Raw genomic sequence first — 22,643 nt, forward strand, 5'->3', positions numbered from 1 at the left:
GTGGATTTCTGAGTGAGACCTTCAAGTCCAGCGAGCGGCGCGGGGATGGACGCAACGGCCCAAGCCCCTTTTACATAATAAAACCCATCTAAGAGGAGAAGACAAAGCTGCAACTGCCAGGCCTCTATCTGATCTAACGTTATCCATCCATACACTACCACTACCACACACTCTGGTTCCGCATGGGAAATATGGCAGCTGCAGGCTTGGCTCCGCGCTCATTTGCAGCGACGCGCTTGAGACGTATAGGTATGGTAAGACACACTCTATGTACGGAATAAGAGGTCATTGTACGCTGATTGCAAGTACCTATTTAGGGAGTTCAAGAAGCTATACACTGTTTTGCATCTTATATACGTTTATATTATATTTAAGTATATAGATATTAAACAGAATATCTCTTGTCTTCAAATTCAGTGCCTGTCAGCAATTTTATATTGATATGAGATAGAGGTCTTGTAGCTTTCTGCTATAGCCTGCAAAGAAAATGATAGGTATATATAATGCAGATAAAGGAAGCTATGTGAATTTATCTATACAACCATCTTGCAATTCGAGTTATTCAAGCTATTATGCTATATGGCAGTGGAACCCACCGTACTATGGCACAGGCCATTGCTTAGTCATGTGCTCAGCTTCCAGTGCACGCATGCATGATTAGTCAACCTGATTGGTGCCCTACTTTCCACATCTGGGCACATGCCTCACATCCTATATTTAGACTTCTTTGCACTTTATAGTCTTCGAGGATTCCTTTCCTCTTGCAAGTTCAATATTCTTGCAATGCAGTCAGTTTGCTCACCAGAGCCTTGAGCTTAGCTTGCGATGACAGTCACTATGACATGCTACTTATAAATAAGCAGATTTTAATAGAAGCTTAACTATTTATTATAAACTAACCATATATGCAGGCCAGCGGGGCCGCAGCCAGATTAAAGGCACTAATTAGGCATAGGACGCAGTATGGACCCTAAGCAGCTCATTGCTTAGCACTATGAGTGGCAGGCTCAGTGCGATTAATGATGAGCGCAGTGAGCAGCTCATCTAGATTATCAATGAGCTGGATGATCTAGGTATGGAGGTACTTGGGAGAAAGCTATATATAAATCTATTATTCTGTCACTCATTTAGATAGCTAGCTTCCTCAGTGAGCAATTCAATCAGTAGTTCTACCCTACTATGCAGACATTGCAAATTGCAGTATTGTGAACCTTTTGGCTTCACTGAGACCTACAGCCTAACTAGACTACCTTCAACTGGCGAACTCTTTCAGAAGTAGGACTGCCGAGGTTTTGTCATATCTTTATATATTTAGTAATAATCTTTAATGCTATTAGCACCTAGATAATAAATACATCTCTCGCTATATTACTATACCTACTTTTAACTCATCCTAAATATGTAAAATATAAAAAAGTTTAATATTATAATAATATAATCTACTCATTTTAGCTTGCTAAATAGAAATAACATATTATATATAGTTTAAATATATAGATTAACTTAAATATATAATGAAAAAGATTCTAAGTAAAGTTATTATATATTATCTAAATTTCTGCTTATATAATCAGGCTAAATTTAAGTTGCTCTAAGTAGATAGTTATTGATTCCACACATTATTTTAATTAGCTAGGTTAAGTAAATCTTACCTAGCTTACAACTTAGCAACAACGCGCTTCTAATGGAATTTAGGTACGTTTCAGATCTACTATATCTTTTCGTGTATATCGCGTTTTCTACAGTTTATTCTACGTTTCCGGCCATAAACCTTCGATTTTGTGTGTTTTCCAGCCCTTTGAAGCAATTAGTACCTACTACCGCTCCCATGAGCTCTCTTGTTGCAACAACCACCTCCCACCACCGACTTCAAATCCACCCAGTTGCGGGCGTCTCGCCAACGAGCAATCGATTGTTATTGACGAGTCCACCTAGGCTAGAGGCGAGACCACCAAAGGCGCCCGCGCCCGGGCCCGCGCCGGGGGAGGTTGAAGAACCTCCAGCAAAACGAATCCGACTTCTGGTGAGTGTTGCTTGCGTCTGCGTTACCTCCAGTTCTTCTACCCTATATTTTCCCTCCTAGTCTTCCAAAAGCGGCCTGCCACTCGTCGAAACTCAATACACTGTACTATCAAAAGCGTCACACTAGCGTAATGGCATGTGATGGGCTAACTCGTATCTTCCGGCTTAGGATCTCAACCTACCCTCGAACCCTGAAGCCCCAGTTCCTGTAACGCCGCTACCTGCTTCCCTCGAAGCCCCTCGAAAATCGCTACCATCGGCAAGGCCTCCAATCAATGTCTCGCTCCCAAATGGAACACCAACACTACCCAACCGGACCGACCCCGAGCGAGGCAGCTCTAGGTTGACCGTCTCGTTCCCAAATAGACCACGAACACTACCCAACGGGATCGACTCTAGCCCGGATAGCTCTAAGGTGACCGCAACGGCGAAGGCGTCAAGCAAACAGACAGAGGTCATTGTTATAAGCGATGACGAAGAAATTCCCCAACGCCAGGTGGCCGTGGTTGGAAAGCCGGCGGTCCCAAGAGCACAAACACAGCCCAAGCCACGGAGGCCCGCCGTACATGAAGGAACAGAGCCAACCTCCAAGTGGCTCTCCTCCCAAGATAGACGGTGGCCGTACATAAAAACGTCGGATAGGCGGGCGATCCTTGCTGGTATCCAAAGCTCAATCCAGTTACGCCCTCAGGATCTAGCAGCGCCCGCCACTTTCCACGTGGATTTCAAGCCCGGGGAGATTAGCTACCTGCGGGATCTTGCCCGTCGATGTCTGAAGTTTCCCACAGAGAGGGGAGGGAAAGATCCCAAAAGAGACCTCGTGAGGATCCTCAGGAAGAATCCACAGTTCCTCCCAAAGATTCTGGACGCGTTTACGAGGGAAAAGCGCCTCGCTTTGAGAACCAGGGCCGATGTCGAGAATCTCTTCCAGGATCTCCTCGACCAAAGGTCTGTTTCTGATACTCTTCTTCTCACCGTGCAAACAGCCGACTACGATGAGCGAGACGACCTTGTCCAGTCAAGCCGACTTCAGTCTCTGCTGTTCGCCAGATCGATTGCCGGACATCGTGGCTTCGGATCGATGAGATCCTTCGGACATTTCAACAACGAGTTCAAGAAGTACCGTGAAGATGGCCTTGAGAAGGTAGCAGAATGGACCGGTTGTGCAGGCGACATTGCAACCATCATTTGGGTGTCCAACGATGCCTTCATTTGCGGGACAACGGAGCATTCAGACTCCCACAACCAGCAGTACAACAAGCCCGGTAACCTCGTCATGGGTTCTTGCAGCCAAGGCACGCTTCGTGCGTATCCCGAGCATCGAATCGTCCGGCCCGTTGTTCCAGAAGGAGAAAACTCAAGCGAGGCCATGAGACGGAGTCAGGACCCCTGGCTTTACTCTTCCGTCGTGTCGTCCGACTATGACGCCGTGCACGACCGGGCCTTCACGTCTTCGTTCGACCGGACGGTGAAGGTTTGGAGGGTCGAGAAAGCCGGGAGCTCTATGACGCTCCTAGGCGAGTGGAGCCATGATGGAAATGTGAACTTCGTGGCTGCTTCTAAGCACAAGTCCGGTATGGTTGCTACGGCTGCTGACGTGGCGTCCGATGCCGTCCGCATCTACAACGTCAACGAGACCGATATCTCGGAAAGCACCTTCCAAGCGTATTCTTGCTCTCGCGTAACCGATGAAGAGGGCAACACTGTCTCCACTGAGAAGTGGGCTTACTTCCCTGCCACCATGCAATGGGGTCTTGCGGACAGCGTGAAGCACATGCTGCTGGTTGGCTACTCACCGAGAAGCCGGACGGAGGACGACTACGACATTCCGGAGCAGAGGCGGGACACCGGCGAGCTTTGCCTATGGGATGGTCTGACAGGCGAGAGATGGCGCGTTACCTCGGCGACGACACAGAACGTCTTTGAAGTGCTCTGGCACCCGAACCAGCCGTGCTTCATTGCGGCCACATCGCCGCTGGGCCTGGATCTGGCGCCTAGTGTGCGAACCCAGATCAGGATTTTCAAGCCTGCCGACCAGTATGAGCACGGGTTCAAAGCGTACAGCCCTGTAATGGCATTGGATTGCACAGCGCTCGACATAAACGAGCTGACAATCATGTATGTCGTTTTGATGCCGCTATCCTACCCTCCGCTAACCGTGTTTTCAGGCCAAACTCCTTTTCCTATTGCTATGTCACCGCAGGCTGCACCGATGGCAACACTTACGTGTGGGACACGGCGCGCGGAGAAAAACCTATCCACGTCCTCCGACACGACCCACCCATCGACGAGTTTCGCGGAGATCGAGAGCGAGAAGACGTCGGTGTCAAATTCACGGCTTGGGGAACCACCCCAGACCGCTTTTATACGGGCTCATCAGATGGCGTTGTAAAGGTCTGGAACGTTCGCTCACTCAATAGGCCGCTTGTCCGCAACATGCTAGAAGCTCCTGCGCCTATTACGGCCGGCATGTTTTGCCCAGACAAGTCCAGGCTTGTTATCGGAGATGCTAGCGGTCGCGTTTATATGCTTTCCGTCGAGGAGGAGAAGAAACAGCAGCTGGCAACCTTGAAAATCCCGCTCCCTGGATCAGGCTACAAGCTGCTCCACCGACCGCCCTCGATTATCCCGCACCCCGACCCTCCCGCGCCTACGCACGATGCTGAAGGTCGCCCGATAGTAGCCGAGACCGGGCCGGCGTTGGGCCACAATTACCTTGCAAGCCAGAAGCTCGAGCGGCATCCCAACCCGACTATTGGGGTTGTACAAGGCCCTCGATATGCAGAGACGGGCCTTTTTCGCCGGGACCTGCATTTCAACGAAGACCCGAACCAACCACTGCTGGCAAGGTGGGAAGCGATACAACAAGAAGCAGCAAAGCCGCTTAGGCCATATCTGAGCAAGCGGCGAGACCAGGCCATGGCTCTTCGGCCACTGCAGGAGATAGAGAGCTTAAGAAGAGTGCACAACAAGAATACGGGTGTAGATTGCGATATACAAGCTCTATCCAACGTTACCCCATTCATCTTCGAGAGAGTTAACGAGTTCTTGAGAGATGATTATCCTCTGAGATACGAAGAGGAGTAATAGAAGTATTATATATATATTCTCCTACTCCGCTATGCCTAGCTATTTACAAGGCGCGCCGGACCCTCTACTGCTATGTACAAAGGAAAAACCGTACCGTTTAGGCCGGGTGAAAACCTTCATCAAAAATAATAGGAAAGACATGGTTCCAGTGATACACGCTGCTGCAAGTAAAGAAAAAGGCCTTGGGAAGGCCTTGGGCCAACGGCTAGTAGGGTACTAGCCCGGCTAAGCCGTGGCCAAGAAGTATTATATAATTGAGCTATGCAAGCCATGAATGTAAAGTAGAAAGAAGCAGAGAGAATTCAAGACGAAATATAATTGAAGCATCTATAATCATTGAGTAATCATATCAAGAGGACAAGTATATCCCACTATAAGAATAATAATATTATCCATACTATATATTTAATACTATCTACTAGATATTAACATATTAATTAAGATACTATTAATAGTATATATTATATAATAAATATTGCCTTGCTATATATATGAAGTGATTAAAGATTACTATTTAGCTTTCTTAACCGTCAAAGTTCTTCGCTGGTTACTCTAATTTATAGCTATATGCTCTTATACTTATTTACTATCTTCTTTTCTTTAGTATTTCTAATCACTACAAGACTCTTATATCCTTCATAGCCGTATTATAGCTAGCTTACAAGTCTACATATAAGCTACATAGCAACTACCTATCGCTTGTTACTTTTGGGCAAGTCTTTTGTTGCGCTAAACTTACCCGTATTGGCAATAAAGAAGGCATCTTGCGTCGTTGCACAGTGATGGCTAGTAGTCTGTCATGAACCAACCATTTAAGGGACCCAGTGGGGCGCCCTGCATGGCCACGGAACCAATCAGCCGGGAGACGGCATGCAGACAGACGTGGTCGCCGAGGGTAGCTCGCGACCCCGGGCGATCATGATCGCTGAAGGTAGCCAGCGATCATGGGCGATCGCATACATTCAGTACGGGGATACCTGGAGGAGGAAGCTGTATATAGATCTACCATTCTGTCACTCATTAGATAGCTTCCTCAGTGAGCAATTCAATCAGTAGTCTTCTAGCTACTGTGCAGACATTGCAGAGCGCATTGTTGTGAATCTTTTGGCTTCACCGAGACCTACAGCCCGACCAGCATTACCTTCGACCGGAGAACCCTTTCAGAGGCAGGACTGCCTTGGGTTTCGTCACACAATCTGTGTGGGTCCTTCGTGGCCTATCTTCCCTAGAGCTCTGCTTCAACCCTCTATTAACTTCAGTCAATTTGGTATATACACTAGCGCTACCTAGGGAGTGACTGACCGATGCCGACATACCGGTCGACTCCTCGCTTGCCTGCCGGATCTCTGGTGTTCACTTAGCGTTGCAGATGAATGCATCAGACAATTAATGCGAAACTGATACGGCACAATACGGTGGCAAAAAACCATTCAATTCGTGGATTCTATCACCTAGGGCTAAATTTGGAACGAGACGAGACCTCACATAATAACGCCCTCCTTCTCTATCAAGTGAGACCAGCGCCCCAAGGGCTCCAGACCGGCCGGTCATCCCAAGTCTGTTGTTCTGGGGGGCAGAAATGGGCTAAGGAAAGAAGAGATCAATGACAGAAGAAGTGAATGAAAAGTACAGAGAGAGAGAGAAGGTCATGCCCCCCCCCCCAACCCAGGCAGTCCACGCATCCCGTAATGGTCACACCCCACGCTCCTATAACAGGGTAGGTAGGTTGTTAATAAATAAGTGAGGGGACCACTGTCCAAAGGGCCGGTGTTCCCACTTCTATTCCATCCCTTGCTCATGCCCTACGGTCTTGACGCTTATTACCCGCTTATTTAATTAAGCTTAAGGGTTCGATGCGCTCGCGCCAAACGCAAAGTTGGGCGGGTAGTTGATCCCGTTAGGACCCATCGTAATGCCCGCGGGCAAGCCTAGAACGACCGGCTCGTCGCTGTTAGCGGCCTTATCGTTCCGATCGCCGCTACCAACTCTTCTTTGATCGCGGCCTCCGCCACCACCACCGTGGTGCTTCTCCCTTCCGAAGCGGCCCCATCGTCCGCCGCCGCCGCCGCCGCCACCACCACCACCACCACCACCAAATCCGGGCTCGTCCTCGGGATGTCTGCTGGATTTGGGGCCGTGATTCCCGCCCTTGTCAGTCTGCATGCGGCGGCTGATCGCCTTGGAGGAGACGCCGGCGCCTATCTCGATGTCCGGCTCCTCGACACAGAGTCCGTGAACGATGGGACGGCCGCCGGACCCGCCGTAGGGGGCGGTGAGCATCCATTTGCGGTCGGCCTCAGTGAGCTTGTGGATTGGGATGACACTGATCCCGTTCTGGTAGTCGCTGCAGTCGCGAGGGCCAAATCCCACTCCCCACCTAGTCTGGACGCATTGTTAGTCAAGTGCAGGCGGCGGGATGGGCCGTCACAGGCGGGAGTAACTGTACCCTAAGCTGGAATTCTATGTTCCGGGCTTCCTCCATGGCCGCCTTGGCCCGCTCGGCGTCCTTGCGGTAGTACATCTTGACGAAAGCATGTCGCTTGTCCTTGTTGACGATACATGTCTGGACTTGCCCAAAGCGGTTGAAGATCTCGCGCAGCTCAGCTTCAGAGCAACTAGACAATTGGACAATTGGTCAGTCACATCCCCAATCTTGCCGAGCGGCTGCTAAACAAGAGGGTGTTGGCACTCACGTTACACCGCCCACGAACAGGGTCCGGCTATACACTCTGATGCAACCGCTGGGCAGGCTGTTATCATACTCGACCCACTTTTCTTGCTGGACCGGCTCCTGGCTCGGACTCTCACCACGGCGCCCGCGAGGGGATCTCTGGCGGTAGCGGTCGTCTGCCCGGCCGCGGCCTGGAGAGCCAGGATGTCCGTAGTCGAAAGCACGGTCATTCGCACGCGATCTCGGAGAGCCTCTGCCATCCCAGCGCGCGGGAGATCGGGACCTGGACCGGCCGCGGGCCCGATTCGGCGATCTCATGCCATCATGATAGCCAGTGCGATCACGTGCATCATCTGTGCGTGGAGCATCCCACGGGGTGGGAGCCGGTGCGGCACCGCCGACCGGAGGTGGAACTGCGTATCCGGTCTGCGCGGGCTGCGGTATTTGCGGCGGGGCTGCCGGGGGGAGGGCGCCTGTTTGCCCCATCATTTGGATTACGCTGGCAATCTTGTCAACGGGGATGCCCTGCGCCGCCAGCGCGGCAACGAGCTGTACCGTGGTAGCAGCAGGATTACTTGCGACGTTTGGCGGAGCAGGGACAGCACCGGCCGGGGGAACCGAAGCCGAAGCTGCCGAAGCCATTGCCTGAGCCGGCGGTATCGGCGGGTGGAAAGCAAACGGCAGTCCTGGCACATTTACAGGCTGGGCAGCCGACTGAGAAGGTGGCAGGAACGGCATGCTGGGCTGTGGCTGGACGGGCGCCGGAGCGGGCTGCATTGCACCACTATTCTGCGGACCACCGGCTGTACTGAACACGGGCGCAGGAGCCGGAGTAGACGCCGGGGCCGGGGCCGCCAGGCTAGGATTACTCTGCGCTGACGAGGCATTCTGACGAGCAATGCTTGCAAGCGTGTCCAAGATGTTCGGGATAGCAGGGTTTGCGGGCAGTGCCGCCACTTTTCCACCAGAACCAAGTGAGGCTCTAAGGTCGGCAGGAGGGCTGCCGGGAGGTGTTGTCGACTCGTCTGCCGACAGGGGTATGGTTAACCAGAGCTTCGGGCAATTGGGCGCCCACACGGGCGGTGAAGGCAAACGTGGGGATGAACCTACTGGGTCGTGGAGCATTCAGTTTCTCCCTGAACGAGTTGACCATGGAAGCTGGGAATGTCTGGCCCTTCTCCCAGATATCGACTAGCTTTCTTATTTTCTCCTACGAGCAGCCATCCTTGTGAGTGTTCATCCACCATTAAAAAAGAGGATGTAGGAGTACGAGTCCGCAAGACACAAGTGAGGCAGAAGTCAGCAGAGTCTTGAAGTCTCCTGCCGAAGGCGAGGCCGTCGCGGTCATCGTCGCCAGGGCCGCCGTCCATCTTCGAGCTCGCTTCACATGTTTTGCTCGTCTATTTTGGGAATCAGGTGGCATTCAACACGATATCTTTGCGTACCTTTTGATCTTCTGGAGCCGTTGCGATGATGTCGTTCATCAGAAGTGGTATCAACTCTGTTACTCTATGCACGCCTGCGGCGAAAGTCCCATCTGGCGATGAGAGGCTTGGGGTTTGTCCTTGGGCTTTAGCCTGGTCCAACCACTTCCTCGTTACAGAGTCTACGACGTAGAGTACTCCCAGTTTGTGTGTGCCGGGCGTTTTCTTGAAGTGGGTGAAGAGCTTCTGGATCAGAACTGATTCATGCTGTCCGGACAGACAAGGTTAGTATAACCACCGGCCGTGTAAGTTCTTGTCGTGTACATGCTATGCTCACCTGAACGTTGGCGACACACAACGCTGTTATGTTCGTGATTCGAGAGCCCGATACTCCAGGCGGCTTAAGTTGCAGCATTGCCTGCAAGCCAGCCTCGAGTTCTGCTACGACAGGGGACGCCATGGTGGACGACTTGGAGGTGAAGACCGATCAAGAAATTGACGATGCCCGCCTTCCACGACAAGAAAAGCGCCAAATATCCAGGGGATTGATGGAGGTCTATGCTATACTCCAGTTTCAAAAGAATGTGCGAGGCGAAGGTAGATCCAGTGCTCGTGGATTTCTCGGGTCTTTCTTCAGAGTCGTGGTATCATGGATTACGAGACGCCACGAAGCGCAAGAGGGGAAAAAAACACGCGCAGAACGGCAACTGTAGAAGAGCCCTTTCGCAGTTGCCAGAGCGTGAGGTTGGTGTGGGAAAAGATTTGCCAGAACGACTTCGGTCTCGCCACAATGCGACGGAACCCTTCTGTCCTTGCCAGTATATTTCCCACCTGCCACACGATTTTCAAGGGCCGATAGAATGGGCACTAAGGGTTACTGGACTCTGGAATTGTTGAGGGCTCGTTCGGGATGAAGCGCTTGACGGGATCGATAGTAGTCGCGATGAGTAGCAAGGAGGAGGAGCCAAGCGGGGAGTAAGTGGGAAAGGGTTCGTGAGTCGTGACCTTTTATGGCGCGACGGGACTTGGCTAGTGCAGTGCAAACCTTTGCCGCGCAAATTGGACCCGTGTGGCTGACTAAGCGTATTCGTCTGCCATGCAGCCATGTTCCCAATTCGGCCTGCGGCCACCGACTCCAGCGGCTGATGAGCCGCGTCCACCATTCCACACTAGACATCAGCAAACACCTGAAACTGAAACCAACACAACACCAGACAAAGTGTGCGAGGCCTGCCCTGGCAACCTCAGTGCGTTTATCACCACTAGCTCTACTTGAAAGGCAACTATGGGCAGCCCATGCATGGCTTCTCAGCACCTTCCGGATGCACATGCGTTTTCAGTTGGTCCAAGTGCCGTGACGTCAATGCTACGACTGGGAAAGCGCGGCAATCTCTCACGGGGTTGACGGCAGGAAACTCGGTCTCCGTAGCGTAACGACAGCCGGGGAAGCTGCGGCGTGGCTGGGCAACAAAGCTCTCCTTTCAACCACGAACAACATCTGCAATTAGCAGAAATTCATACATTCCTCTAGCCAACGGTGTACTATACTAGACTATGGATCATGACCACACTAGAAAGTATACGAATGGGTTAGAAAGAGAGTAGCCCGAGGCATTGAGTGTCTGTTCAGTTGTTTCTGTGAAGCCTTCGCCCGCCCGGTAGCCGAACAAAGCCCGGTTGGTCGGCTGCAATGCGCCCCCCATGTCTCCGACTCTCCGGGGCCCCAAATTCCCCCAACTGCGCTTTTTTTCCAGCTTGGCCATGCTTGATTGTCCAAAACTTTTTTCTTTCCCCTTCGTCTTTCCTCTCAACCACTTCACGCTCTCCAATTCATAACCCACATACCAGTCATGGCTCCTGCTATGCGTCTAGCGACCTCCGCCCTGAGGGGCTCATTGAAGGCGCCATCGCTTGTTTACAGAAACAGCGCCTTCGCGGCCGCCAGATGCTACTCCTCGAAAACTCAGGTACAGCTCTTTGCACCCTGCCGTCTGCAGCCTGACATCATCCATTAACCATGCGACTTCACGCAATAGACATTGAAGGAGCGCTTCGCAGAGCTCCTGCCCGAGAAGATCGAGCAGATCAAGGCGCTGCGGAAGTAAGAAAACTCTCTAGTCAGATGTGGCTATGGACGTCACTGACGCTGTCTTGCGCAAACAAGGGAGCATGGTTCCAAGGTCGTCGACAAGGTCACCCTTGACCAAGTATATGGCGGCGCCCGCGGCATCAAGTGCTTGGTGTGGGAAGGCTCCGTCCTCGACGCCGAGGAGGGTATTCGCTTCCGCGGCAAGACCATCCCGGAATGCCAGCAGCTTCTGCCGAAGGCTCCCGGTGGCAAGGAGCCTCTTCCCGAAGGCCTCTTCTGGCTTCTGCTGACCGGCGAGGTCCCGACGGAACAGCAAGTCCGCGACCTCTCTGCTGACTGGGCCGCTCGATCCGAGATCCCCAAGTTCGTCGAGGAGCTGATCGACCGCTGCCCGACCGACCTCCACCCCATGGCCCAGTTCTCTATGGCTGTCACCGCGCTCGAGCAGACCTCGTCCTTCGCCCGTGCCTATGCCAAGGGTGTTCACAAGAAAGATTACTGGGGCTACACTTTCGAGGACTCGATGGACCTCATTGCCAAGCTCCCCACCATTGCTGCCCGCATCTATCAGAACGTGTTCAAGGGCGGCAAGGTCGTGCCTGCCGAGAAGGACAAGGACTATGCCTACAACTTCGCCAACCAGCTCGGCTTCGGCAGCAACGCCGACTTCGTCGAGCTCCTGCGTCTGTACCTGACTATTCACACCGACCACGAGGGCGGCAACGTCAGCGCTCACACCACCCACCTGGTCGGCAGCGCTCTGAGCTCTCCGTTCCTGTCCCTAGCTGCTGGCCTGAACGGTCTTGCCGGTCCTTTGCACGGCCTTGCTAACCAGGAAGTCCTCAACTGGCTCACCGAGATGAAGAAGGTTATCGGCGACGACCTCAGCGACGAGGCCATCACCAAGTACCTGTGGGATACGCTGAACGCTGGCCGTGTCGTTCCCGGCTACGGCCACGCCGTTCTCCGCAAGACCGACCCGCGCTACACTGCGCAGCGCGAGTTCGCTCAGGGTAAGCAACCCCCCGTCTGCAGTCCTCGCATTGGGCTCAATTGCCGCTGACACCCTATGCAGAGAAGATGCCCAACGACCCTATGTTCCAGCTGGTCAGCCAGGTCTACAAGATCGCGCCCAAGGTCCTCACCGAGCACGGCAAGACCAAGAACCCGTGGCCCAACGTCGATGCCCATTCTGGTGTTCTCCTCCAGTACTATGGCCTGACCGAGGCCAACTACTACACTGTCCTCTTCGGCGTCTCGCGTGCCATTGGTGTCTTGCCTCAACTGATCATTGACCGTGCCGTTGGCGCGCCGATCGAGCGGTAAGCCACCGACCCACCTGGGTCAATGACTTGGACGTTTCCGCTGACACAACATCTACACAGGCCCAAGAGCTTCTCGACCGAGAAGTGGATCGAAATCTGCAAGAAGCTGTAAAGGGCTGTAATATAAGCGCATGGCGCATATCGGGACGGGGTTGCTGGGACATGGCGTGTAGGGTTCGTTTACTGTTGTTTCAGTATAGAATGGATGGGATCTCTAGCGGCGACTACAGCCCGACACGGAGGGTATGGTAGACTGGGTGGATGGCTACCCATTGTATGTTTGTACGATACAAGTCCGTAATCCGGGACCTTCGGGGAATGAATATCCATCTGATTCCATGCCCTATCGTTCCGACGCGTGGTCAGCAAAATGCAAGGCTGAGTGTGCAGGCACTACACTGCATGCTGCGCGACTTCGGACAATGAGCGTAGCTGAAAACTAGACGGATTATGGTTACACAATACCTACACCGCAGGTTCTCCGGACATTGTGAGCCAGTTCGGCGGGGATTACCGATAGGTTGATTTACTCTGGCCTTCTAGCTATAGCTACCTTACTTATTATACGGAGCACGTCTGTAATGCTGATAGATGCCTTATTAGTTCGCATTTGAAGTAGGAGCATACCGAACATCGTGGTTTGGGGATTAGGTAGCTTAACTTTCTCCAACCCCCGGTCCCGGTCCACAAGGGACCGGCCGACCCCCAGCGGATTGCGTTGGCGTTGAGAGGCACAAGGGATCATCGGCCAATTGGCGCATCTGTTGAGAGCTCCTGCCCCTGCACGAAGAGCTCGAATAAGGCAAGTACGTTACTGCAGCCCTTGCTTCCCCCAAGCCTTCAGCAATTTTTTCGAGAGTCGGACAAGGCCCTCATAAGCTGCATCTGACAGTTCACTCGGTCCCCGACATTCCCCGATCCATCCTGCAACTGGCATCATCACCATCTTGCCTCCGTTCATCGACAGCCAGCGTCAGTTGCCCGCAATCCGCATTCGGAGACCATTCGATTGTAAGTGTGGACCCGGTGCTGTCGCATTGCCGCGGGTACACAGCTCCAAGATTCAAACCCACAATAAACGAGCACCCATTCGGTAACACGTGCAAGTTAGGGTCGTTTGGTCGAGCCGGTTTAATCACCACCTACCTCTCAAGCAGCGGCCTATTTTCCGCTTTAACAGCCCGAACCCCGCAGACCTCACAAACCGTACTCGGGCAGTTCTCCCACGCGCTGAACCGCCTGATCGCCGCATCTCGGCCTAGTAGATCACCTCAGCGAACCCAACCGCCTCCGGCCGCCTAGCCACCGCGCTTCCCCGTGTTCACCCCATTCCGTTTCGCGAAGAAGCACCCTCTTCCCTTGGTCAGGGCCCCTTTGTCGCAACATCCGCCAAGTCATGTCCGCCGCTGTCGCCCCCGCGCCGGCCGCCCAGCCGCCCAAGCTGGAGAAGAAGCCCATCAAGTTTTCAAACTTGCTGCTGGGCGCCGGGCTCAACATGTTTGAGGTCACCACTCTCGGTCAGCCCCTGGAAGTCATCAAGACCACCATGGCGGCTCACCGTGGCGACGGCTTCACGACAGCTCTGGGGCGCATCTGGAACCGCGGTGGTATTCTCGGCTGTAAGTCGCATGACTGAAGCGCGCATTCCTCCATCACATTGGCTGACCTATTCGTCTTTCGCCTACAGTCTACCAGGGTCTGATCCCCTGGGCCTGGATCGAAGCGTCGACTAAGGGCGCTGTGCTGCTCTTTGTCGCCTCCGAGGCCGAATACTACGCCCGCAGGGCCGGCGCCAACGACTTTGGCAGCGGCATCATCGGCGGCGTGACGGGCGGTGTTGCTCAGGCATACGCGACCATGGGCTTCTGCACATGCATGAAGACGGTCGAGATCACCAAGCACAAGGTGGCAGCCTCGGGCCAGAAGCCACCCGGGACCTGGGCTACCTTCATGGATATCTACCGCCGCGAGGGCATTCGTGGCATCAACAAAGGTGTCAACGCCGTCGCCATCCGCCAGATGACTAACTGGGGCTCTCGCTTCGGCTTGAGCCGGCTCGCTGAGCAGGGTATCCGCAAGGTCACAGGCAAGGAGCACGGCGAGAAGCTGAGCGCCTTTGAGAAGATCATCGCCTCGGCTCTCGGCGGTGGCCTCTCGGCTTGGAACCAGCCGATCGAGGTCATCCGTGTCGAGATGCAGAGCAAGAAGGAGGACCCCAACCGTCCCAAGAAGATGACGGTTGGCAACACGTTCAAGTACATCTACCAGACCAACGGCGTCAAGGGCCTGTACCGCGGCGTCACGCCGCGCATTGGTCTCGGCGTCTGGCAAACCGTGTGCATGGTTGCCATGGGTGACATGTGCGTTTCCCTCCCCTCAAACGGTGCCCCGCTCCTCCCGGGCCGTAGGTGCTGACTTTGAAACACAATAGGGCGAAGACGTATGTTGAGAAGCTTACGGGCGAGGCGGTCACGGCTAAGCATTAAGCGACGGCGTTGTTGGCGCGATGGGTCTGGAATGACATGCAGTTGATGGTCTGATTGGGATGGGATACGCTGTGGTTATTATGTGACAGGACGCATCACGATATGGCCGGTTTCTCCTTATACTGCCGATGTGGGCGGTTTTCCAGGGACATCATTTAACACGAGGCTTATAATACAACTGCTGATAGAGGTGCGGCTTGGACTGGGCTACAATATAGAGTGGGTTTCCTTCCTCGGCAGCGAGAGCCGGGTTTGCAAGCTCCCCTCCTATTGTGAGAGGGATGGCTGAGCATCTCAAGTTGTGAACAGCAAGCGGCCGTGACAGCCTTTGCCCTTTGACCACCACAGCACAATCACTTCTACAAGACACAAGTCCGCAACTCTCTCATATCGTCTGGGGTCTGGTGCTATCTGTAGTCCCGACAGGGCAACAACCCCAAGCGACCTGGAGTCTCGAGCTGCGGCACGGCGGCGCATACCACAACGGTCTCACACGCCACTTGCTGAGTGTGATCTTCCTGAATTTACGCGGCGAACTGCGCTGGCAGACTTCTCCGTCTACACCGCGCTGCATGGCGGCAGTTAAACTTGGTTTGTATGACGTTCTATGTTCCGTGTATCCTCCGTCGTTCCTAACTGCTCACACTAAGTGGCTAGATGGCCCGGTGACGGTTTAATGTGAGATGAGAGATGAGTCTTACACTCTCGGCTTCGGCCAGGTGTCATATGGCTGGGCTGAGGTTGGCATCTGTAGGAAAGCGATGCCAGCTGGGAATGGGTTGCGGAAGATGGTTTCGTGACTGGAGATATCAGCTTTCCTACTGTGTAGTAGTGCTCGCGTGATCCATACATAATATAGGCTCCGGTGAAGCGCAAGACTCAGGTATTTCACAACGCAGAGCGCGTTGAAGCTGTAGTAATACTGTACTTGTAATTGTACCTCATATGAGGGAAATGGATGGACATACGCGCAAACGACAGAACAGCTGTTTCGGAGACAGCCCTCAGCTCTGATTCAGGGCTGGTGTCTGTCGAAGATCACCCGCGAGGATAAACCCTCAACAGGAAGGCTCTGTCGTGCGTCGGTGTAGAATTGTTAGCAACTCGTTTACACCTTATCAACGGCTTCAGGTGCCGTTGAGTGTGCTACAACATCATGAATCTTTCACCCTCCTTCCCTTGGTAGTACCATAGATAGAGGTGGCCGTATCTATCTGTGTTCGTGACTCGGTGCAAGTCCGAGGGGCTTATGAACTGATACAGACAATAATACGTCAAACAAGAGTCAGAGCTACGTGCGTATCCGAGAATGTGTCTGTTGCCTTTCCATGCTTCCACTGTTCAACAAGTTCCCGACGCAAGAAGCAGTGCGCTGAAACGGCGGCGATCTGAGCTCCGTGTTTCGCATGCGCGTGCGAGACAACTGCAGCTGTGTCTTCTCGGGCCGTTTTGGAGAAGCACCTGTACCGGGGAGCATCTCACCTCGCCACCCGGAGACGCTCCGAGTCATGACCGGAGCAGGACCCCACATGTCCCGGGGCGGCCGAAGGGGGCCGTACGGTGATGAGACGAGTTCTGTGTTTTCTAGCTAGGCGGGGCGACTCTGTTTGACTATCGACCTGTCCTGCCTCTGTTTGTATCCGGCGGGCTGCTGTTCTACGGCAGTTTCATCGAGCGCTTAGCTTGCCTCACTTCGGTTTTCCTATTCGCAAGGTCTCCCATGTCTTCCATCGTCCTCGTAAGTGTTTCTTTCCCCAAGACATATCACGGTGAAACCCAGTGATTCCGACCTGCTTGACGGCCGGTTCTAGGCCCGATTTTACTAGAATCGGAAGCTTGGCGAGAGGCGATGTGTGAGGAGTGAGAGAGCAGAACTCGACCTGCGTTTTGTTGTTCATCCACGATACTCCTCCATGGAGCATCCACGGGCGCGGGAGCCCTTGGCTGGAACGGGACCAGCCCCATAAAGTTGCATGAGCTCATAGACGGAATGGCGTGAACGGGATGGGATACAGGTAGCCCCTAATGACTCAGGGGGAGACTGTGATGGGAGACGCCTTAGTATAGCATCGCGATAGTTCAAGGTGAATCGGCGTTGGCACACCACTTGCATGCGGCACTCACGTAGAACCTGTCATGGTGGTTGCCGCGGCGGTGAGTTTTTGTTCGTTTAACCTGGAATCCTCTGAAGATCTACGCTGCAGTTCCCTCTTACCACTCCAAATCTCATCAGATAATACACAGTAAAGAGTGGTGACGCTGTACTGCGTCCACAGTAGAGAAAACACCAACCTGGAGTCCTGGACACGAGCAGACCCATGCCAAGACCCGAGGAGATGATCAGAACTTCGTGAGCGAAGAACGGGGCCGCTTCCACAATCTCATTTGACGGTGGTCCACCGACAGAGCTGCAGACCGAGGGGAATCCACAATAGGGGTCCGACTCCACGAACTGGAGATTTCCAAAAACATGATAAGCAAAGAATGACACACTGTCGCTAAAAAGGCGGCCAACGCGGCGTGTTCCAAGATATCAACGATACTATTGCTGCACCGGGCTCCACGCTCCTGAAGCAGATTTTCAACATCTATCGAAATGAACGCGCATTATTGACAGGATTTGCGATAATAAGAATCCAGAAGGTTCGCAGCGTATTTACGGGGTACAGGTCTAAATTTGAAAAGCCGGAATTCGGCCGTCCGGCGCAAGTTGATGGGAAGCGCGAGCATTGAAGCGAGACCGCGCGACTGTCTTTTGATGAGTGATCATATTGATAATTACCTACCTTGGTTACCCACTAGCAGAGCGTTTTATTATTAGGGACCGGCAACGGCGACGTCGTAGCTACTTACCAACTGCCCCCGAAATCCGGCCGATTGGACCTATAACTCTAATCGAGATTAACCTCTCTGTGGACACTGGCATGGTTGCCTAACAACAACGAAAGCGAGCGAGCCCGAGCCGAGCGACCTGAACGTAACATGGGACAAATCTCAGTCCTCATGACGACGCCATGAACAATGAGAACAACACGATTCGCTTTATGTACGTTGCCCTTGTTCCTTTAATTCTTAGGCCACTCGCCTCTGTCCATGATGTTTCCTATGCATAATGCGCGCAAATGCAAGCCAATTGGCTCGACCCAATCCGGTTCGGTCCGTTATGGCACTCGGACCAGGGCAGTGACGTTGCTCAGATCCGTTTAGGGCGGAATATCGTCAAGGAGCTTGTTGTCGCTATCCGATAAGCGAAGTTGTGCTTGACCTGGGGTTGCTAAGCGATCGCTTCGACTGGGGAGGAGGTGCTGTTGATGACCGCGGGGAAGGACAGCGCAGCTTACATGCGCTTATTACATGGAGATATCGGCGTCTGTTCATATGACTAGCAACCATTCGAGCACGTCGTTCGATGTGAGGGTACTTAGTTCCTCTGCGTTGCTGTATGTGTTGTTATTATTTTTGGTTACCGGTAATGTTTGGCCGATACGCCTGTGTTACCTCCCTGATCATGTTCTGGCACAGGCTGGTATAACATGATGTCGACGGCCACTTTTTGCGTCTCTTCGACCCCCAGACTGAGAGGATTGCGACGACAGGGCTGCCGTCGAGTCTACTGTCTCTAGTCATTAACTGTCACCCAGCTTAACTGTGCCCTTATTTGGAGGAATGCGAGAATCGTGTCGGTTCGGTATGACAGCCAAGACGGCCAAGCTATGTACATCAAAGTCGTGAATGTCAAACTGTCCGCAAAGAACACAAGAGACACAAGCCAAGAAGCCAAGGCCTAGTTGTCGATGCCGCTGCCCGAGGAGGGGCCGGTGTTTGGCTAGGAACTTGGAGCAGCTTGAAGCTGCACTGTCTCAACTCACCTACCTACCTACCCAACCTCATGACCGACATTGGTGTGCCAGAGGGTGCCGCGAGCTCAGGCGAGCGCGACGTCAGACCGCCCGAGATCCGCGTTCTACATGGGTGATTATTACCTGGCAATACCCATCTCCACCGTACAAACCCCGTGAGGCGAACGGCGGTTGGGTAGGCAAGCGTTGCCAGGTGCACCAGGCTTCTGGGTAGTAAAGCCACAGGATGCGCAATAAATCACGACGGAACCTCTACACTATGCAGGGCACGCAGTATGCGGGTGGGTGGAAGAAGACGGCGAAGACGGAGAAGACGGATGGAAGAACGTCCCTGCATATGACGGTTACCCAGAGGAAACTCTCGACGAATGAGAGAGGGCCTGTCACTCGACAGCTTGCTCCTTTTGGCAAGAGTCCTACGACAAGACAAGCCGAGTCCTGACCCACTGCGTGATATTCCGGTATCCATCAATACCCGTTCGATCCCGTGTGAGAGATTTCTTTCGCCAACATTGAACTGGCTGAGCGTAAAGTGTACATACTGTGTCTGTACAGTGCTGTGAGAGCCTGGTCCATTTCCGTTCGCTGCTCACCCGCGTCGAAGCTAATACAAGTTGGGTTGTCGGTGATTGGCCCCCACGCCCAGGCATGCGGGCGAGGGCGATCTTCGCCTTCGTCTTCTGCTCGTTTTCGCCTCGCCCTGTCTCTTGAAGCGATCAAATGTGAGGAGATGCGGGGAAACAGAAAACATGGGGTTCGGGGCCGCTCTTGGCCATGTGAGAATGAGTGCTTCGGTCAACTCCATGTGAGGAAACATCAACACCCGTCTTAAAGGATGTCTCACGGCGAGTGCGATACGTATTGTACATACACAGCGGAGGTAATAAGCATGTAACGTTATATCCGTCCCAGCTCGGAGTACGCGTATTGGTTGAAAGAAGACTGTAATGTCCGAGCGCAACCGCCAGGCGGACCCCAGCGCCCTCCTGGAAAGAGTGCAGTGGGAGTTGGTAAAATTGAGACTCCTCTTGCGCGGCAGTCGTCCCGAAACGAGCAGCAAATGGCCGACGACAACATCACGAAGAGTTGCAGCCAGCATGATCCACCAGGCACCATACATACACTACTCTAGGATCCACCGTTCTGTGGGGAGCGATTTTGGTGCATGAGGGATTGCGGCACTCCGATCCTTGCAGCTCCTGGTGTGGGGCATACAAATCCAGGGCGTGACGGACTCGGCAAGGCTCAAGAATTTTTCTTGGCGTGACCTGTGCGACAAGTTCGCCATTTTATCAGACCGCCCCGTGTTCCGAAATCCGAGGCTTGCCCTTGTCCGCGACTCTTGTCGCTTGCCCGTCGGTGGCCGAATGGATTGATAACCCCCCGGATCTGTCGTCCGCCGCACGGAGTTGCCGGTGGTCGCCATATGAGACGAGGTCGAGCAGAGGTGAGGACGGGAGACTTCCTCCCCGGTGCTCGGGATCGGCAAGGGGTGCTTGGTATCAAATCTCCGTAGGGTGAGAACCAAGCGCTAGCGGCTCCGGTTGTGCTGCCGTGACCGACAAGAGTCTCGATCCCGCGACCGTCACCAGAGGTCTTGCGGATGATGAAGAACGTGATTTTCATGGCTTCATCAAGATCTTGCTCGGTCCGAGCTGCAGCCCAGCCCACCCCAGAGCATCCGGCAACTCAGGCGATGAAGTTCACAGTTGGCTGCCAGGAGGATGAATAGAAATCCACTTACACAGTCTCCCATCCAAAGCCCCTACCCTGACTGGAGCAGTGGCAGCGGGACCCGTACAAGTTGCAGCTCCCGTGGAATCCAAAATCTCCCCGGCGGGATCCATTAGCTAAAACCATCAAGCGGGATTCTAGAATGCTATCCCAGACCGCCTTTTGCGGGATAATGTGCGGTCTTAAAAGGCGGACCGCATGTAACCTACTCCTGACACTTGCTTACCTATGTACAGTTCAGATCTGAGGTATTCTGATGGCCGTAGACATTGGCACCGGAAAGCAGTCTCATGACTAGGTGGCGGAATACACTACTCCGTAGTGAGTGTGCTTCTTAATTACCTTATGAATGTCCAAGACGACGGCACAATCCAGCGGAACACCAGGGGGATGCTCTGATAACTACCAAATACACATTCGCGATATCAACGCATCACAATCTCATCCAAGGTGCCAAGAAAGACCGGGCTGTATATATGTACGTTTCGGCTATATCTATGAGTCTGGGCGGCGTGGCATCCAAACCCACCCAGAAGTCTTGGTATCTTCAATTGCCCAAATCGGGTTTCGCAAGAGATACTGACCTCTAGCTTAGCATCTACCTCTCCGGAAGACTGGATTCTGGCCGGCTCGTCGCAATAACCGGGCGGCGAACGAGCTCTATCCTTTGTCCTTGACTTGTCGTTGCCTCGAATACCACGAGTCAAGAATATTGCCCACTGCCTTTCGGCATCGAGCTCCGTGCGGCACCTGCTCGGCTTGTTGATCGTCCGGGGATGGGGAGCAAGGCTGGGGTAGTGTAGCCTCGAAGGCGACTCCGAGTTGCACATCCGCCTGAGAAACCGCGAGAAACGCTTAGTGAATTTCACGCTCTCTTATGCGGGGCACCTATCGACTTTATTAAGAAGGATGAGAAGAGCTCCTGTGATGAAAGTAGGGCTAAAATTCTCTGATGCGGATCCGGAACGGTCGGCCTGGCAGGCCGAAGGTCCTCCTCAATGGAGCTTTGTGGTGGTGTTCGAGTCGCTGGTTGGAGGGGAAGGCGAATGACGTAGGGAGACCGGGCTCCCTATCGGCACTTCCGCTTCGGCTGACCCTGCCTGTTGGCGCGATTGGATTGCCTCGATTGCCTCAACTGTCACACCCCCTCTCAAAACGACCCAAAGCTGATGGCAGACGGTGATTCCGAGTTTCCAAAAAGCGGTTCTGCGCGAAATTGTTATGACGCCTCTTCTTTGTTCGCTGCCGCAGTGAGGGAATGCATCGAACAATTGTAGAGTGTAGACCAAGGGTGTTGAGCTGAGCGATCTGGGGCGCTCGGGAATGCCCGCCTGGCGCATGCAATCCGAAGCTGCCAGTCCCAAATAGGCAAGAAACAAATGGCTCGTTGCCCCATCCAATGTACGGAGAATCTGTGGTCGCTCTGGAGTGGCCCACTCTCGCCCCCGAATCGCGAGTGAGAGGACCTCATTTTGGCACACGGCGAATTAGCTTGCCACCGCGAAAGAACGCGATAAAGAAAACACTAAGCAACCCGACTGCTACCGAGTCTCCTGTTCTTGTCCCTTTCTCCCAATGCTTATTAACATGTCCTGGGTGTTTTCAAGCTTTGTTTTGTTTATCAGACATGCCGGTGTTTTGGGCAGGGATGTCGGCTCTACATAGCAACCAGTAAGAGAACAACAGTACCTAGGTATTACCTATCTGGGCGTTGCTTGGAACGTCGATGCAACTTTCAGTCTGCGCCGCCGTAGTCTGGGGGTTTCATGACGAACAACAAACAGAAAGCTTGTCAATCTTGTCAGTGCGGTTTCAAACTTCCAACTAAGGGTCTGTGATCGAAACGTGAAACGTGAAAAACCTATCGCGGAGGTATTTGCCTCAGGAAGTACGAAAGCCCGAGAGTCTTGTGCTTAGCAGGTTTGTAGCAGCTTGAAAATTG

General features: G+C 53.3%; 5 protein-coding genes across 5 annotated transcripts; 3 read left to right on the plus strand and 2 right to left on the minus strand.

Annotated features, from left to right (window-relative positions):
- The first annotated feature begins 1,685 nt into the window (after positions 1 to 1,685).
- On the plus strand, positions 1,686 to 5,227 carry B0T15DRAFT_536770 (WD40-repeat-containing domain protein). The gene is made up of 3 exons (XM_062869573.1): positions 1,686 to 2,023; positions 2,192 to 4,140; positions 4,191 to 5,227. The coding sequence occupies exons 1-3, from the start codon at positions 1,829 to 1,831 to the stop codon at positions 5,107 to 5,109; spliced, it is 3,063 nt and encodes a 1,020-aa protein (XP_062720307.1). The 5' UTR covers positions 1,686 to 1,828; the 3' UTR covers positions 5,110 to 5,227.
- Positions 5,228 to 6,954: 1,727 nt separating this feature from the next.
- Positions 6,955 to 9,667, minus strand: B0T15DRAFT_512666 (uncharacterized protein; the record flags this gene model as incomplete). The annotated part of the gene is made up of 7 exons (XM_062867999.1): positions 6,955 to 7,494; positions 7,559 to 7,727; positions 7,806 to 8,808; positions 8,894 to 8,974; positions 9,069 to 9,183; positions 9,229 to 9,474; positions 9,545 to 9,667. The coding sequence occupies 7 exons, from the start codon at positions 9,665 to 9,667 to the stop codon at positions 6,955 to 6,957; spliced, it is 2,277 nt and encodes a 758-aa protein (XP_062720308.1).
- Positions 9,668 to 10,889: 1,222 nt separating this feature from the next.
- B0T15DRAFT_536781 (citrate synthase-like protein) lies at positions 10,890 to 13,050 on the plus strand. The gene is made up of 5 exons (XM_062869574.1): positions 10,890 to 11,174; positions 11,244 to 11,308; positions 11,372 to 12,309; positions 12,372 to 12,618; positions 12,682 to 13,050. Exons 1-5 carry the CDS (start codon positions 11,058 to 11,060, stop codon positions 12,731 to 12,733), a joined length of 1,419 nt encoding a protein of 472 aa, XP_062720309.1. The 5' UTR covers positions 10,890 to 11,057; the 3' UTR covers positions 12,734 to 13,050.
- Positions 13,051 to 14,017: 967 nt separating this feature from the next.
- B0T15DRAFT_400344 (mitochondrial carrier domain-containing protein) lies at positions 14,018 to 15,036 on the plus strand (the record flags this gene model as incomplete). The annotated part of the gene is made up of 2 exons (XM_062865054.1): positions 14,018 to 14,240; positions 14,309 to 15,036. The coding sequence occupies 2 exons, from the start codon at positions 14,018 to 14,020 to the stop codon at positions 15,034 to 15,036; spliced, it is 951 nt and encodes a 316-aa protein (XP_062720310.1).
- Positions 15,037 to 19,404: 4,368 nt separating this feature from the next.
- On the minus strand, positions 19,405 to 20,293 carry B0T15DRAFT_244728 (uncharacterized protein). The gene has a single exon (XM_062863108.1). It carries the CDS (start codon positions 20,085 to 20,087, stop codon positions 19,572 to 19,574), a length of 516 nt encoding a protein of 171 aa, XP_062720311.1. The 5' UTR covers positions 20,088 to 20,293; the 3' UTR covers positions 19,405 to 19,571.
- Positions 20,294 to 22,643: the final 2,350 nt, after the last annotated feature.

This window comes from Chaetomium strumarium (assembly GCF_033439665.1).
Source record: "Chaetomium strumarium strain CBS 333.67 chromosome Unknown B0T15scaffold_5, whole genome shotgun sequence".
Lineage (NCBI taxonomy): Eukaryota > Fungi > Ascomycota > Sordariomycetes > Sordariales > Chaetomiaceae > Chaetomium > Chaetomium strumarium.